The following is a 15,392-nucleotide window of genomic DNA, read 5'->3' as shown; positions in this document are numbered from 1 at the left end:
TTAAGCACTGTATTTGAAACTTATTTGATGCAGAAGAAAGCAAGTGTGAATTTAAAATACAAAATTTTAGTGAGAAAGAAGAGTTTGACAGCTGAAGTTAAAAGCGCCCTAGAGAAATGAGATTATTATTTCTGCCACTTTTAAGACTTGCATGTTCATGGGAGTGTAATTCAAAAATACCACATCACTAGTTACCCTGGCCTCAGTTATTAAGCAATGCTCTATTCAGCTTCTGGCCACCCCTAACTGCTGAGCGTTTAAAAGAGCCAACAGTAATAGTCCTTTGCACATTAAGTTCCTTAAAAAGTAAAAAAGAAAAGAAAAGAAAAAAGGCAGAGGAGAAAGAGGTAGATCTCTTTGCATTCCTTCCCCTATTATTTCCTGAGGAACAGAGAACTTCCGTAGGTGTGGGACAGTGAGACGGAATAAAAGCCGCAAATTTAAGTTGATGAGGAGTCACAGAATCACACAATGTTTTGAGTTAGAACAGACCTTTGAAGGTATCTAGTCCAATCCCTCTGCAGCAAGCAGGGACATCTTTAACTAGACTAGATTGCTCAAAACACTCTGGTTAAATGACTTTTGCTTTATAAAACAACAACAGTGTTTCTTTTTCTCTCTCCTTCAGAATAAAACTTGACCGCAGGATAGAAAAGATGAACAACTAGAGATAGAGTCCTACATCCAAATACAAATCAAAAAAGTTAAAGCATTTGTTGGAAATATAAGGAGGCAACTGCTCATCTTCCAGTAATTTAGCACCTTGAAAGTACCTACACACCACAATAACACATCACAGAAAAACTCAAGGAAATTAGTGATCCTACATCAACTTCTGAATTTAGATATTGTTGTAACTACGGCACGAGTCCACAGAGTAATAACAAAAAAAATACTTAATTGACACTGCCTTCAGTGAATATTGCATGTTCTGGGGACTGAAGGAAGCACAAAGGCTGAAGAAAAAGAGCACATGATCATGCAATGCCTGCACACCACCCCAACTTAACCTGTGCTACACAAAGGCCATTTATGCTGCAGCAGCATCTATGCTGTAAATCAGTGCTTTCCAAAAATCAAGAACGTAAAATAGGAAATATAAAGCTGATGAGACACAGCAGGTTGGGAAAAGAACTACAATGGGTAGATATATTCAGTTGCTGACTATGTTACATACATATCTTGGGATATACAAGCTACATGTACTTTCTGCCTCTAGTGATTATCTGTAGACCACCTTTAAAACAATACTTTTTATTCAACTATAAATGGAAGTTTTATCTTGCATGTAAATTAAGAAAAGGAAAAAAGTGACAAGTTAACTTACTAAATAGAGATTTTTTTAAAATTATTTTATTAATAGGTAAGAAACTATTAAAAATATTCTAAACAGGAAACTAGCTAAATTCTCAGAACTGTAAATCTATTCAGTGAGAGATTAACTGATACAGGATCTAGGAGTTCTATAAAATGGTAAACATTATTCAATGTTTTTCTATAAATTTAAGTAGCACAATAATCTCAGATGACAACTAGTGCTCATATTAATCAACAATTGGTATTAAACATTTCCATCATTTAAACATCATTTAGCATATCTAGAGCACATCTTAGGGAAAACTACTATTTACCTAACCTTTGACTCCAGAAGACTCTAAAGAGTTACTGGAGATGGACTTAAAAATACAGTGCAAACCTAGAAATCATTTATATTGAACATACACTGACACAGCCATACTGGCTGTAGGAGCGACCAAGCACACATATGATTTGGCACAGTTTTGTAACAAATGTAGAAATTAAAGAGTGCATTTTAAATAACACAATCAGATAGAAAACTGACTTTAAAACTATTTCTGAATGCAACTACCTGTAGGCTTGTCCCAGACTTTTATATGCATCTATGAAGTCTGCTTTCTGCTTCAGAGCTTCTTTGAATGATTCAATGGCTTCCTACAGAAAAACATCAAGAGAAAAATTTGTTGCTTATTGCTTTTGTTTAATTTTAGCATCCTCAGTAGTTACTAGCCATGGATTTACAATTATTCATCCAAATCTTTGGAAGGAACAAACAAGGCATGAATTATTACAAAATCTGTAGAGTAATAATCATAACAAACAAAATACAGCAATACTCTTTACAGTAATGACAGATTTAGCTGGAATTCCTTTGTCTAACATACTATAGAATGAGAGATTCTTTTAGCATTTTAATAGAATTCAGAGATGAAATCCCTTCAGTTTGCTTTCAAAGTTCTGTGTGGTGGCTACAGGAAAGCAGTTTCCCCATGCAGTCTTCCTTCTTCACTCATAACACACCTCAATTTTTGCAGTCCAAAAGACTCCTTCAAATCTGTACTGTGCCATTCATTATTTTATTGTGTTCTATATTAGTTGTTAGCTGCATGGTTGGCAAACATTCTCTTGAAGGATTACAGAATAAGTGATCACCTTCACACAATAACATGTACTGCTACTATGAGGAATAAAATGTAAAGAAAACAAAATAGCTAAAAATAATTATATGCATATATTCAAACAAATCTTCTTCAAAGGATTTAAGAACAGAAGTGGGTTTTTTTAACTGGACTGGCTGTATAAATTGGCAGATGCTTAGAATTAAGGACGGAATAATCAACTGCTTTTTATCATGAAGGAAAGTCTGAAAAGTATCTTGAAGTCTATAGTGCAAGAAATTAAGGGAAGTGTCATTCATATCTTTAGTCAATTTAAAGATCTTCTTCAGAAAAACCATCAAATACATTCTGAGCACTACAACATGCACAGAAACAGCTATTGAACAAAAACATAAGATAATCACCTATCATTAGTGACAGGTTCATGTTCCCTAGGTAAGTTTTAAAACCAAGAAGAAAACTCCCAAAAGCAATGATCCAAAAGCAACTATCTCTTTCCATCAAAAATGAACACTGCCACCCTCACCCCAAATCTTAGTTTTCAGTAATCCTAGTAAACATGTACAGACTTCCTTCAAGAGGCAGCCTGAACCTGACTGAAAGCTAAGGTACACCTGGGGGTGAAAGGCCACTCAGTCACAGTCTCTCAGATCCTGAATACCAGAGGGTAAGACACTTCCTTTGAGAAAAGAAACTGGGGGAAAGGAGGTGGTGGCAGAGAAATGTGTTGATCTGCATATTAAAAAGCAGAAAACATTGCTTCTGTTCTGCAAATTGAGACATTATTTATCCTTGTCAGTTATATTTCCACCATCACTTTCTGGTCTTTCTGCTGCCTACACAAAAAACAATCAGAAATTCCATCAGGCTATTATTTGCAAGTAACTGACTGCAGTAAGGTACAGACAGTAAGTTCAATGACAGCCTGAAGTTCTCACAGAATACACTTGAGAGTGTGGAAAAAAAATACTGGCCTGAGTGTTAAGAAAATAGAGAAGTAGCCTGTTTGCTTAAAAAAAAAAAAGTAACGATTGCCTATGAAAGATACCGGGCTTAAATTCAGGAGTCCTGGTTGGTCGCCAGGTTCCATCAGGATTTCTTCACACAATCCTGAATGAATCCCAAGCTGTTAGTAGAGGTTAAAAAAAAGAGCTTCCACTTTAATAGCATTTAGGAATCACACAGCTGCAACCTCACTTTTGTCTGAAATCCTCAGTTTGAAAACTTTTCTAATTATTCTCCCCTCAAACAAACTGCAGCAGTCTACAAACAAGAAACAGGTGCTGTATTACTGCCCCTAAACTAGAGGAAAAAAGTCAGAAAATGGTGAAACATTAAAAAAGAGCATGGGAAGAACTTACTTCTCTGATTTTAGAGTCTGAGGCAGAAACTATGTTGCCTCCATTTAGATGTGAGAATTTCACAATCAACGTACAACCAAAATACACATGCAGAGAAGCAGGGCTCTCTATCAGCAGTTTCCTCGATTACCTTCTAGCTCGTTCAAGGAAGAATTTAAAATTGGTTTCTTCTTTTTCACTCTCTCCTTCACAAAGTCTAGGGATTCTCCATTTCATGGGAGGAAATTTTGAATATAACCATACAGATATCAGCAGAGGTGCCAAAACCAAACATCTTTCAAAGCACTCCAAAACTGAGTTATCACTGATTTACCAAGATCGAGCAAGACCAGCAGTATTTCCATGTCATACCATGAACTATTACAGTCAGCAGTGGCACCTTTTTTAAGGCAAAAGAGTGCAAGCAAAATAAAATTTTTTCTTGCATGAGAGAAAATATGTGTATCAACATCTATGATATTTCTCTTATACAGAAGTAACTTCAAACAGATGGTATTGTTCTACATGAACTGTTATCTAACACAGCCTTACCTTCAAAAGTCCTCTGTGAAAAAAGGTTAAGCCTTTATAAAGCATAGCTATAGGCTGATTTTTGTTCAGTTCCAATGAGTGCTGAAAATCTTCATGGGCTGTTGCATAATCCTGTGATAAAGCAGATTTTAGACAGCAGAGGAAACACCATACAAATAAAGAGGAATACATACTTCTGTTTTCATAGAAGTAAGCCACATAATTTTGTTTCATGTATGAAGACAGCCTCAGGGCTAAGCAGCAATGATTGTTAACTGCCAGTGAAAACATCAAAGAACAAGGAATGCACAATACACTTTCAACTTGTACAGCAAGTGCTATATAAAAAAAGTAGTAAAGTAAGTGGAAAAATACCTGGGAACACAGTGAAGTCAGAAGAATAAAGTGGGAAATCAGCTATTTAGTATTCACACAATCTTTGAATCTTTGACGATAAAGTTACTTGTCTTATATTAAAGCACAAGAACAACACAGAGATTACGCAGCAAACCAGGATGTTACAATTTTTGTAGGATTGTTTGTTTGTTCATTGTGTGGTGGGATTTTACTTTTATGCATATATGGCAGCTACTGCCTTGGTCTTAACTGTTTTCCTTTTTAGGCTGGTATTTAACAATAACTACTTAAACGTAGCTGCAGGTTGCAAATCAAGTCAAATTCTTTACCCATATCCTACTCCCGAAACACAGAAAATCCAAAATAGGCATGCAAGGTACTCGCTTTCTGGTTCTCTGCAATAAATAGATATGCAGATGAAACACTTGAAGTCAATATCTCCGGAACTGTCAGAAAGTCAGCTACAGGAAAATCACGGCTTTTGATGTTAATTTGTTTGTCTGGGTTTTTTTATTTTAAATATGAAAGAAACTCTTGAACAAAGCTAAGAGCTGCCATAACAATAACAACAAAATAATCAACAACATCCACCCAACCGAAACCAAACAGAATTCCCAAAAGCCACTAACCTCAGATATGAAGTAAAGGGTACCTCTGTGCCTGTACAGCCGTGCTGATGGTTGTAGCTGAATAGCTTTGGTGAGGTCAGATAATGCTTCACTGATTCGTCCTAGTGGGGACAATATCTAAAGGTATAAATCAAAAGCACAGTTTACAGCAAACAGGTGAATAGATTTGTTTTAGAAATATGCAAACTATTCTTTTTTGTGTTCAAATGTAGCTGAATAACTGTGTTTGCTAGAACAGGCTGGAAAATTCTACTACAAACTCCAGTACTTATTTCTTTGAAACCCTTATCAAAGAAAAAACCTGACAGCACTCTTCTCCAAAAACATTTTGTTGCACATGAACATCACCAATAACATTTGTGGAAACCTAGTAGTATAAATAAAACAAAGTCAGCCAAAGCCAGATACTCTATTTCAAATTATGTCAAAACATTCAGCTGAAAATGTAATTAAAGTACTCTCAGGAACCTTTTCATTTTGACAAAAAATATTCCCCCAATTGAAAATGGTCTACTTTTCCAATTATTTGAAAGCCTTTCAGGTTTTAGATCAATATGATTAACAAATGTATTAACAAATCATTGCAAACATGAAAATTGTTAATTACAATTTCATATTATGGCATTTATCATTATACGGTATGCTAATAAATATTTATGCTTTTGGTTTGTCTATAAAGCCGCTTCTTGAAATCCATTTTTTGTAATTTAATTGACAAGACAAAACATGATTTTAAAAATCAAAAATATCTGTGTATCTTAATGATATTTAACTTACATGCACAAAAACAACATCAAAATATTTGACTGAAAACTCATTTTTTACAAGTTTGGCATTTTAACAGCTAGTACTAACAACAAATTTAGTAAGATGACACTAAAATCAAACAGTAAGGTTCAAGTGATATTTTGATTCATTATATTAAAAAAAACCACTAAAACATGTATCTTGCTATATAGTATGTCAAAAAAATAAACATTTAGACATTATATATTCTATTCTACTGGCTATAGTAACTCCACATGGTGTATGTTTCATTTCAAAAATAAACTTTCCAAAAATTACACTGTTTGAAAGCAAATATGTATAGTTTAAAAGGAAGGAGAAACAGTCACAGAAAAACACAGATAAGAGCTTTAGTCATTAAATCAGTCAAGAAATACTTGAAAGCACTGTATCATTTTGACTTTTCCAAAAACCTGAAAAGACAAAAAAATGCTCACTTCTGCGCGCTGCTCAAACACTTCAGGGTGATCTGGTTCTAGACTAATCACCCTACTGAGCTCAAACAGAGCAAGTTCAGCATTTTTCATATCCTGAAAAGGAGAAAAATAAGCAAGATAAACAACTGTGCATACTTAGAGTAATATACTCTGAAGACTGAAGGACAACTAGATTGATGAGGTTTCTGAAAGTGTATCAATTCACACTAAAAGCCCTTCACATCTTTGCTAATAAGATGCAGTACTCTAAAAATAGGTGGAAAAAATCCCCACCTATCTGCTATAAACAAGAAAAATAAACTTTGCTCCTACACATCATCATTGTGCTGTACCTCTAAAAATTTATTAACAGAACTATAAATAGACTTTAGATTTATGGCTCTGTAGGCATCTTTCTTGGCAGCAAAGCTGGCTCAAGCTCTCACATGAACTCCAACACATGTATATTCTCACCCACGAGTGTTTTCATCAGTACTGACTGTAGCCTAATCCAACTAGAACTGGTGAATAGATTGATGCCCTCAGCATCTTGCCCACCTGAACTTTTCTAATGCCGCCGATAAACTGTAGGACAGAAGCACTTGATTGGAGGGGAAGACAAACTGGTTACATAGCAAGTTCTGTATTATATTTCATTGATCTTCTTTTGCAAGGCAGAGTAATTTTGCATGTGTTTAACATCATCTTTGTGCCTTGAAAGCAGTGCTCACAGAAACTTTTATGAAGTGAAGCTGTCTCAACATCTAGCTAAACTGAGAACACAAATGCAAGCTAGTGTTAAAAACATGCAAATATGAGGGACTTGAAGCATCTCTTAGCACCTCTAAAGAATTAAATAATCTGCACAAAGGAAATTTTCAAGGAGCTATTCAGGTACTTTTTCTTCTACAATTACAGCAATCATTCAATTGCGATTCAACAGGCCACAAACTCAACTACGAGGACCATAATCTACTTTTAAACTTATTTTTGCTCAGGAAATTGTTTGAGCAGCCAGCTGTAACTGTAAGTAGTTTAACTTTGAATTTTTTTTAACAAATTCAAGGTGGTAAATGTATCAAAGAGGCACAGGAAAGCAAGAAGCAATATAACATCTACTGGATTGCAAGAGCTGATGACATTTCTGAGTTGCAATAAAAGACCTCTTTGTTTCCAAACGGCTTTCAAATTTCCAATGGCTAGACGGGGAGACAAATTCAGTGGTACTTCTTAAACCTGCCTCTCAAAGGCAAGATACTGACTGTTACAAGTCTTCCAAGCAGCTGTGGCTCCCAGCCTTACTATCCCCTGCTCACATTCTCCTTGGGCACACCTTGCCTCGTGCTGCGTTACTGTCACAGTCCCACAAAGCACATGTACCCACGGCTTGAGCAGGATGATCCACTAGACTCCCCTGTGGTACTGACCACCTACCAAGGGATGGACACATCATCATAGCAGGACAGTACAAAGATTCTGGGAGGCACCTATCAATCAATCTGGATCCTCCTGTTACAGGTCTTCTTATAGTTTGAATTCAAAGAGTTCAGTCAGATACTAATTTAAGCAATTATCTACTCACATGTAGTCCTTTTTTACCATATGCTATCCCTCGTCCATAAATTGCGCTAACCAGCTCTGGTTCTTCCTGTTGAGATTAAAAACGGATACAATAATCAGTTGTGGTTCTCTGGTTTGTTGTGGTTTTGTTTTTTTGGATTTTTTTTGAAAAGGTATTTTTCTTGCTGATATTTAGTATGCCATGAACTTTGTCAGGTAAAGAAACTGATTGTGTTACAGTCATACTTCCATACGCTCGCATCTTCCAATTCAATTTACTGGAACTGTTCTCAAGTATTTGCCTGAAAAATGAGCTAAACAGAGTACAGTTACAGTGTCAAAGATGACCTGTCAGAAAGTATGTACACATTAGTGCAGTCTGTTGCTCAAACGTCATTACTTGTAACTTTATTGGTAATTATATGACTTCTTTTGTCTAACGTCACTAAAGTGATAATAACCGAATACAATTCAGCCATTCAAATCTTGTTTTGTTCATAATTTAAAATGTAAAATTCGGAAGGAGGAAAAACTGATGTCCTGATGAAATTTTTATTGCAGTGGCAATTAAATTAGAGGTATTCTGCCAAAATAGTTCTACAAAATTGAAAACTTCCTTGGATCGGATTGAAGTCTGTGGCTTTCCAACTCAGGCACTTAAGACAACAAATCATAGCTAGTGAATCTACCTGTCGTTCAATGTTATTTACTCCAGCCATGGTTTCCCATCCGTATTTGAAGAACTACAACAGAAAAACTGGTTTTCTTGGCACAACAATGCCTATGTAGTCAGTTTCCCCGAAAACTAGTCAGGAATTATGCCATCTTCACATCTGCCACCAAGACAGCTGTGCTACAAATGTTTGTATCATAGGCCTGGTCTTATTTAACTGGGACAACTGCCAGGAAATTAATTTTTTCATTCAAAAAACCAACAGATACCTGGCACACCAGTGATGGTAACTTGCCAGACTTGAGCTCATTCCAAGTGTACACTTGCCAACATCAACTTCAGGTAACTTTGCTACTTTTAATACAGTGGTTAAGCAACGCTGTTTTGTTCTGGCAGACATTTTAATACTCACTTTATATGTATTTAAAATTGCCTTATGGAAGACAGAGTGAACAATCAAAAGCACTGTACAACCCTTCAAGCACATGATAAGCATAATATTCATTTCAACTGAGATGTGTGCTACAAGGGTACTCTACTACTATACACACATTTTTCACAGAATCTTTCTACAGTCACTGTATCTTGCTTATCTTCAATTACATTAGGTCTCCTTCTTAATAAAGAGAAGGTAGGAAACATTATATGAGTCTAGTCGTTTATGAAGGAGGATTTCTCATTAGGGTAAACAAAAATCAGAAATCATTCCTCACATGAAAAACAAATCAAAGACGGAGATCATTAAACACCTAAAACAAATGAACAAAAATCCAACAAAATCTATTCTGGCCATCTGATAAATTCCCTGAAATAATTCCATTAAATTGCTACACTTTCACTCAGTATAAGTACAAGTCATATGACATCTGAGTTAAAAAAAAATACATGCTAGTATTTGCAGCATTACTTAGAGCTTGCATTTGTGTACTACGATCAGTTTAGATCTCAAAGCAGGTCCATACTTCTGGTAGCCCCAGGTTCTCAGCCATAAAAATACACTACTTTGAAATCTGCTTTAGCTGAAGCTTTTAAACTGCTAAGGTTCATTTTGTTTTAAGGGTGGCTACCTTCTACTACATAGAAGAAGATCCTGAATTCTTTATCTTGGCCAGGAAAAAAAAAAAAGTTGAAGTATTAGTTACGTTTTACTTATACATCAAACACACCACATGCTTTCCACTGAAGAAGGATAAACCCAGTATACAAAAATCGTTTATCAACATGAAAGCAATGTGGAACTTGCCACTAGCAATAAGTGATCTCAGGATTTTTTTATGATGTTCCTGGCAATATCCTAACTGCCACCAAAATAAAAATTCACATTAAAATATATCAATCTACACATTAGGAGGGCAATTAAAGGAACTTCAATTATGCACAGGACAGGTTTCTGAAGATGCCTGTCAAATTGCTATAAAAAGTTTATACCTACAAATAAGAAAAGTATCCAAATAACCAAGATACTGAATCATCTGATTTTAAGAGTGTACTTATTTTTGGATGGAAAAAAAAAAAGAAAAGAAAAGTAATTGCACTCATAGAATAATTAGTCTCATTTTAAAATCCTCAGCTGAATCTTTGTTTTAGTAAAAGCCATATGTTGCAATGGATGACTTCATAAAGTGATTTTTTTAGGGGTCCACACAGAAAACTTACCTGCAGCATTGTTGAAAAATGTCGTATAGCTTCATCGTACAAACCATTGCCAATCAACACGTAAGCAATAGCTAAAAAAATGGCAAAGGTAAATAAAACAGAAAAAAAATAATATGTTTTTTCTAAATATAACCAAGTTGTAAAATATATTTAGAGTTCTTATAATTGTACTGAAGATTTAAGTAGCCAAATGATTTCTGAACTGCCACTAAAATGCTTTCCCTCAACCGTTACCTAGCATTTGTTAATTATTCAATTCATATTGTGCTAACCAGAACTGGCTTGGGGGGTTGTGGTTTATTTTGGGTTTTTTTCCCTTTGCTTTTTACAAGTGGTTCATGAAAGGGTCCACGTTTGCTTCTAAGGTACTCAGGACCAGAAAAGATTCCATAATCCCACTTAGTAACCCTAGATGCTTTCTCGGTAATAAGCAAGCCTGGCTAAAACTTCGCTAATTCCATTAGAGAACACCTGATTGTACTTGTTTATACACTTTTTGCTAAACTTTACTAGCTCACAATAATTTTTTCTTTCAGGTGAATTATCTAGAAAAACCTCAATTAAAGTAATTTCATTATCTACAAAAAAACGATACTGAAAAACTACAGAATGTTTACCCATGTTAAAATACAAAAAGCTTTAAAGTTCTTGCATACTCCCTGGCTTTGGGGTAGAAGTCAAGCATTCGAAAAAGAAACAGACGACTGTCTTAGAAACATGTTCCTGTAACCTCCACAAAATGTAGAAATACACTCAACTCACAAGACTGGAAAGCTGTGGCTCTGCTTGCATGACTGAAGTTCAGTTCTGACAGCTGAATTGCTCAAGACTGTTTCATTTCACATGTCTTAATCCCTCACAGTTCTTAACTTTGGACTAAGTTCTGCCAATGCTGCCCACAAAAACTAAGTATTTTGCAGATCAGAGCTGTGAAAGTTAAAGCACAACTTTTCCCCAGGCAGTTGGCATGAACGGCTGAGTGTGGAACTAAGAGAGGGAATTCACCTTTCCCCATACTTCTAATGAGTTTTAGCAGTCATCCAGACAGAATGGAAGAGGCATCTATCAGCTTAATTATTTACTCAAATGTAAACAGAGGCCAATAAACCAGTTAGAACAAAGTTATTTTTAAGAGGACACAAACACTTATCTTTCATACAGGCAGAGCCCATATATTTCATGCTATTTTTCCTCAGAACAGCTAAAAGTAACACACACAAATAGGAAGGATTCAGGCTCCTCAGATCATGACATACTTTAAATAAAGTGGGTAGGTAGTGCCAGTCTACAGGCTGAACATTAGGATAGGAACCTTCTTGCAAGTCTTCCAAGTCTACAGAGCAGATGCTAAAAACATCAAATATTTTCTGCTGGATGGAAATTCGGTATTCCCTGCAGGATTCTATGAACACAGTTAGGTATGCTAGGAATATGAAAAAGATTAAGCCTCCAAATTTTCCTGGAAAACTCCATGAAAGCAGAAATTACATTAAAAATTTTGTTAAACAACTTGAGTAAAGTCTCCCTTTGTTCTTACATAAAAGACAGTCTGCTGTCTTCCTTGACATACATCCTCAATAATCTCTTTGCTGCCTCACAATACCTCTATCCTAGAGGATACCAGTTTAGAGAATCACCACGAACAACTCATTCCTCAAGGCCTATGGCAAAAGGATTTCCTGTTGCTTTCTTTGAAATGCCTCCACTTTCTGCGCTGAGCATGCTATGAAAAAACAACAAGCAGCAGCCTGTGTAAGGACCTTCCTGCTGCCTATAAGCATTGATGTTTGTAGAGAGAGGAAACCAGACCCAAGATCTATGTCTGACAGAAAGCATGTTCAATTCGTAAAATTTACTGCATGTTTGAATAGTTTTAGCCATCAATGGCAGAAAACATGAAGCAGGAAGCAGCTGATAAGAGTTTAACAGGATTTAAGCAAAATGCTTTTTGAACACCTGCTCAAGCAGACATGGTGAAGAATCCCAGTGAGCAAAGCAGAAAAGATTTTTTAGGAAGAGATACATACTTGTTTTTATCACCAGAGAAAACTCACTGCATTTTCAGGCTTATTAGGATCACTTGAAAAATCAATGCATCACTAGGAAATCATCAGTTTTGTTTCAAAACATTCAATGCTAACAATGAGCACATAGTTCTCCTGCACAAACCTTATATAAGGCATCTTACCCAATTCTTCATTTGTGTTGTCATTATCAGTAGCAAATGGAAATCGCTTTTGCTCTGCAAGCAACTTCGCTTGACTCTGTAAAACATGTTTTTTAAGTGTTCAGCAAACAACAGTAAAGAATTTAATAGAAAAACAATGTGTCTTAAATCCTTAAGAGAATGTCTTAAATCAAGAAATTAAGACTACTGTGACTGTTTTCAGTTACCTTAAAGTAGATTCATTCCTAGACTTCCACAGAGAGAAAAACTGCTCTTCAGTGAGGAGTTACTGTTATCCTCTGTGATCTAAGGCTAACCAAACCTTTCAGATTAAAGTTTTGCCAGCACTTTACCAGTGGCTGATGTTTCTGTATTACAGGTGCTTAACATGAAGTTCTGGAAGTCCAAGACGCATGCTACTTCATAGGAAAGGTGATACCCTTTATGTCATTAGTTATTCCTTTGTCTCATGCAAAGGGAAGGGTACTACAGAAGACTAAAATACTGAAAATGAAACAGCGAAAAGAGTATCGCTCCAGCAATAAAGACAAGTTTAACCTAACAGTGCCGTGCTGAAGTAAAAAGGCCGTCCTTTTAAGAGTAACTTTTTAGCACTTACAGACTGTGTTCAGCCAATTGTAGCCTAACCCAAGCCTTCTGTAACCCCAAATAAGGCATCCACAGAAAGCAACGCTGCCAGAGACAATCCCTCAGAAATACAGAAATACTCTGTGAATATTTTTCACAAGTATTTTCCACAGACAGCTGTAAGCCTACCAAGCCACACCTTCAAAAGTAATCTTTTTGTATCATCAATGGCTTTCAGGTAATTTCCAGAAAACCTACTTCAGAAAGTTATCTTCTATATCTAAATCCACAAAACATTATTCTTCTGTAATGGTCTTAACATCAGGAAAAATAAAATCATTTTTACTAAAGTACAACCTCTTCTTCAGTGGATTTAAAAAAAAAAAAAAGAAAAAAAAGAGGCCTACATCTCTCTGTCTTTGTACAAAAGATAAGGTATAACAAGATTCCACGCTGGGCACTGGAAAATAGCTACAACCAAAAGAATCTGGCATTACATTAATACCCTACGAATTACATAGCTGTATGTGATACTCAGCAAGAGAAGTATCACACAGTTTCCTCCACCCTCATCTACGTCATCTGTTTTTGTTATCAAAGAATAACAGAATAGTGTTTGTTTTGGGAGGTGAGGGAAGAAGGAGATTCATACGTCTTCAACAAATTCTGAATACAGCTGTAGGTTAGACATCCTGCAGCTCTATATGCAAATATTGTGAGTCATTCTGCCTTCAAGAAATGAGAGAAGAATTTTCATCACAGCACCAGCTCACAATAGATTGAACTGTTGATCTCTTCAAAACTTCTTTTTTTTTAACAGGGAAATTTCTATGTGCTTTGCTGACTTAAAAAGAATTGATGGTATCACTATACTAGACAGAAGATCCGACCAATAACTGATTAAGTAACGTCTAAGGAAAATATTCAAGTTAAATAACTGACCCGGTAGATTTGCAGTAGAATAGTTTTATTTACAAATGCCAAATTCTGGAGAAGTTGCTTCATATCAGAGCACTGTTTTCATGCTCCCCATAGAAAATAACTTCTACAAGTTTGTCAAGGCTTCTTTGCATATTCAGATGGGAATTATTTGAAGATTTTCAATATATGCGACGCTACTAGACCAAAGAAGTATCATCAAACCTGTGTTCTGACATAGACTGAAGACTGTATTTGTTCAAGATCAATAGGGTAACAGTAGCGTTCCAAGAAAACACAAATTCCACGATAATCCTCCTGAAGTCTCTCTGCCAAGAGATATTCTTCTTCTGCTAGAATATTTTCCACATACCATGTCTGTATTACATTTAGTGAAATATGGTCTGAAGCCTCTAACTCTATCGTCTATGCACTACGTTATTTCTGCAGCAATTCCAAGTTATCACTCCTACTCTTCTACACATTTTGTGGTAAACCTTTCCAGGCAGTTCATCTAGGCAAAAACTAATGCACCTTTTCATTTTTCAGCCATAGGCCCTGCACCACTGAAAACAAAAAATTAGTTGTTAGACTAATTCAGGTGAAGGTTAACCTTCAGTGGAAACATCAGCTTCAACTCGTTAAAACAGCTTACAGCCCTAGAGACTCATGATAGAGTACAACTAAATCATACTTTCATGACCAACTTGAGTTAATTCAAACTTAAGCCTTTTGGGGACCTATGTCTACGTATTAATATTCTATTTGTATTTATATGCCTGAACTTCATTCTAACTGTTTATGCAGCTAAAGTTATCTGCAACTTCAACAAACTATGAAAAATTGTTTTGTACAATGTATTCTTGATAGCATACCAGAATTTTTTCTGTGTTCAGAGAAAGCACAGATTCACAAGATGAAGACCCTCCTATGTCACAATCCAATTCATGGAAGTGCAAAAATGATGAATCTGGGGTAAAAAAGAGAAAACAGCTTTAGAAACTCAAAGAGTTACATATATGTTCTACTATCACATGTTACATTTCCTCATGATCATCAGAACAGCTTCTTCATTGGGGACTTCACAGGACAGAACTTTCAGAAAGTGCCTTCTGCACAGAGCACTACAACCACACAGCCATGGAAGCAATAGGTGACATGACTGCTTTTATAGAATTAGTTTTATCAATACTACTTATACTTTTGGCTAAAAGTATATGAGGGGAAAAAAAAGGTGATAAAAAAGGGTAGGGGGGAATGAATGAAAAAGGGAGGAAATTAGAAGCAAGAAATTAAAGACAAAATTAACATTCCAAACTCAGAGATGAAAATAAATGGCATGGACCATACAGAG

At 35.8% G+C, this 15,392-nt stretch overlaps 1 protein-coding gene across 1 annotated transcript in view; it reads right to left on the bottom strand.

Annotated features, from left to right (window-relative positions):
• The window catches only part of TTC13 (tetratricopeptide repeat domain 13), a 38,272-nt gene that overhangs the window by 20,705 nt on the left and 2,175 nt on the right, over positions 1 to 15,392 (bottom strand). The window contains exons 2-9 of the mRNA XM_009866703.1: positions 14,914 to 15,008; positions 12,554 to 12,629; positions 10,366 to 10,436; positions 8,059 to 8,124; positions 6,498 to 6,590; positions 5,275 to 5,391; positions 4,310 to 4,420; positions 1,871 to 1,953 (exon numbers count right to left, since the gene is read on the bottom strand). Coding sequence (XP_009865005.1) covers positions 1,871 to 1,953; positions 4,310 to 4,420; positions 5,275 to 5,391; positions 6,498 to 6,590; positions 8,059 to 8,124; positions 10,366 to 10,436; positions 12,554 to 12,629; positions 14,914 to 15,008 — 712 coding nt within the window. The remainder of the gene's footprint in view (positions 1 to 1,870; positions 1,954 to 4,309; positions 4,421 to 5,274; positions 5,392 to 6,497; positions 6,591 to 8,058; positions 8,125 to 10,365; positions 10,437 to 12,553; positions 12,630 to 14,913; positions 15,009 to 15,392) is intronic.

Source organism: Apaloderma vittatum, unplaced genomic scaffold, assembly GCF_000703405.1.
Source record: "Apaloderma vittatum isolate BGI_N311 unplaced genomic scaffold, ASM70340v1 scaffold15363, whole genome shotgun sequence".
Taxonomy (NCBI): Eukaryota; Metazoa; Chordata; class Aves; order Trogoniformes; family Trogonidae; genus Apaloderma; species Apaloderma vittatum.
This window is presented reverse-complemented; position numbering and strand designations above follow the sequence as displayed.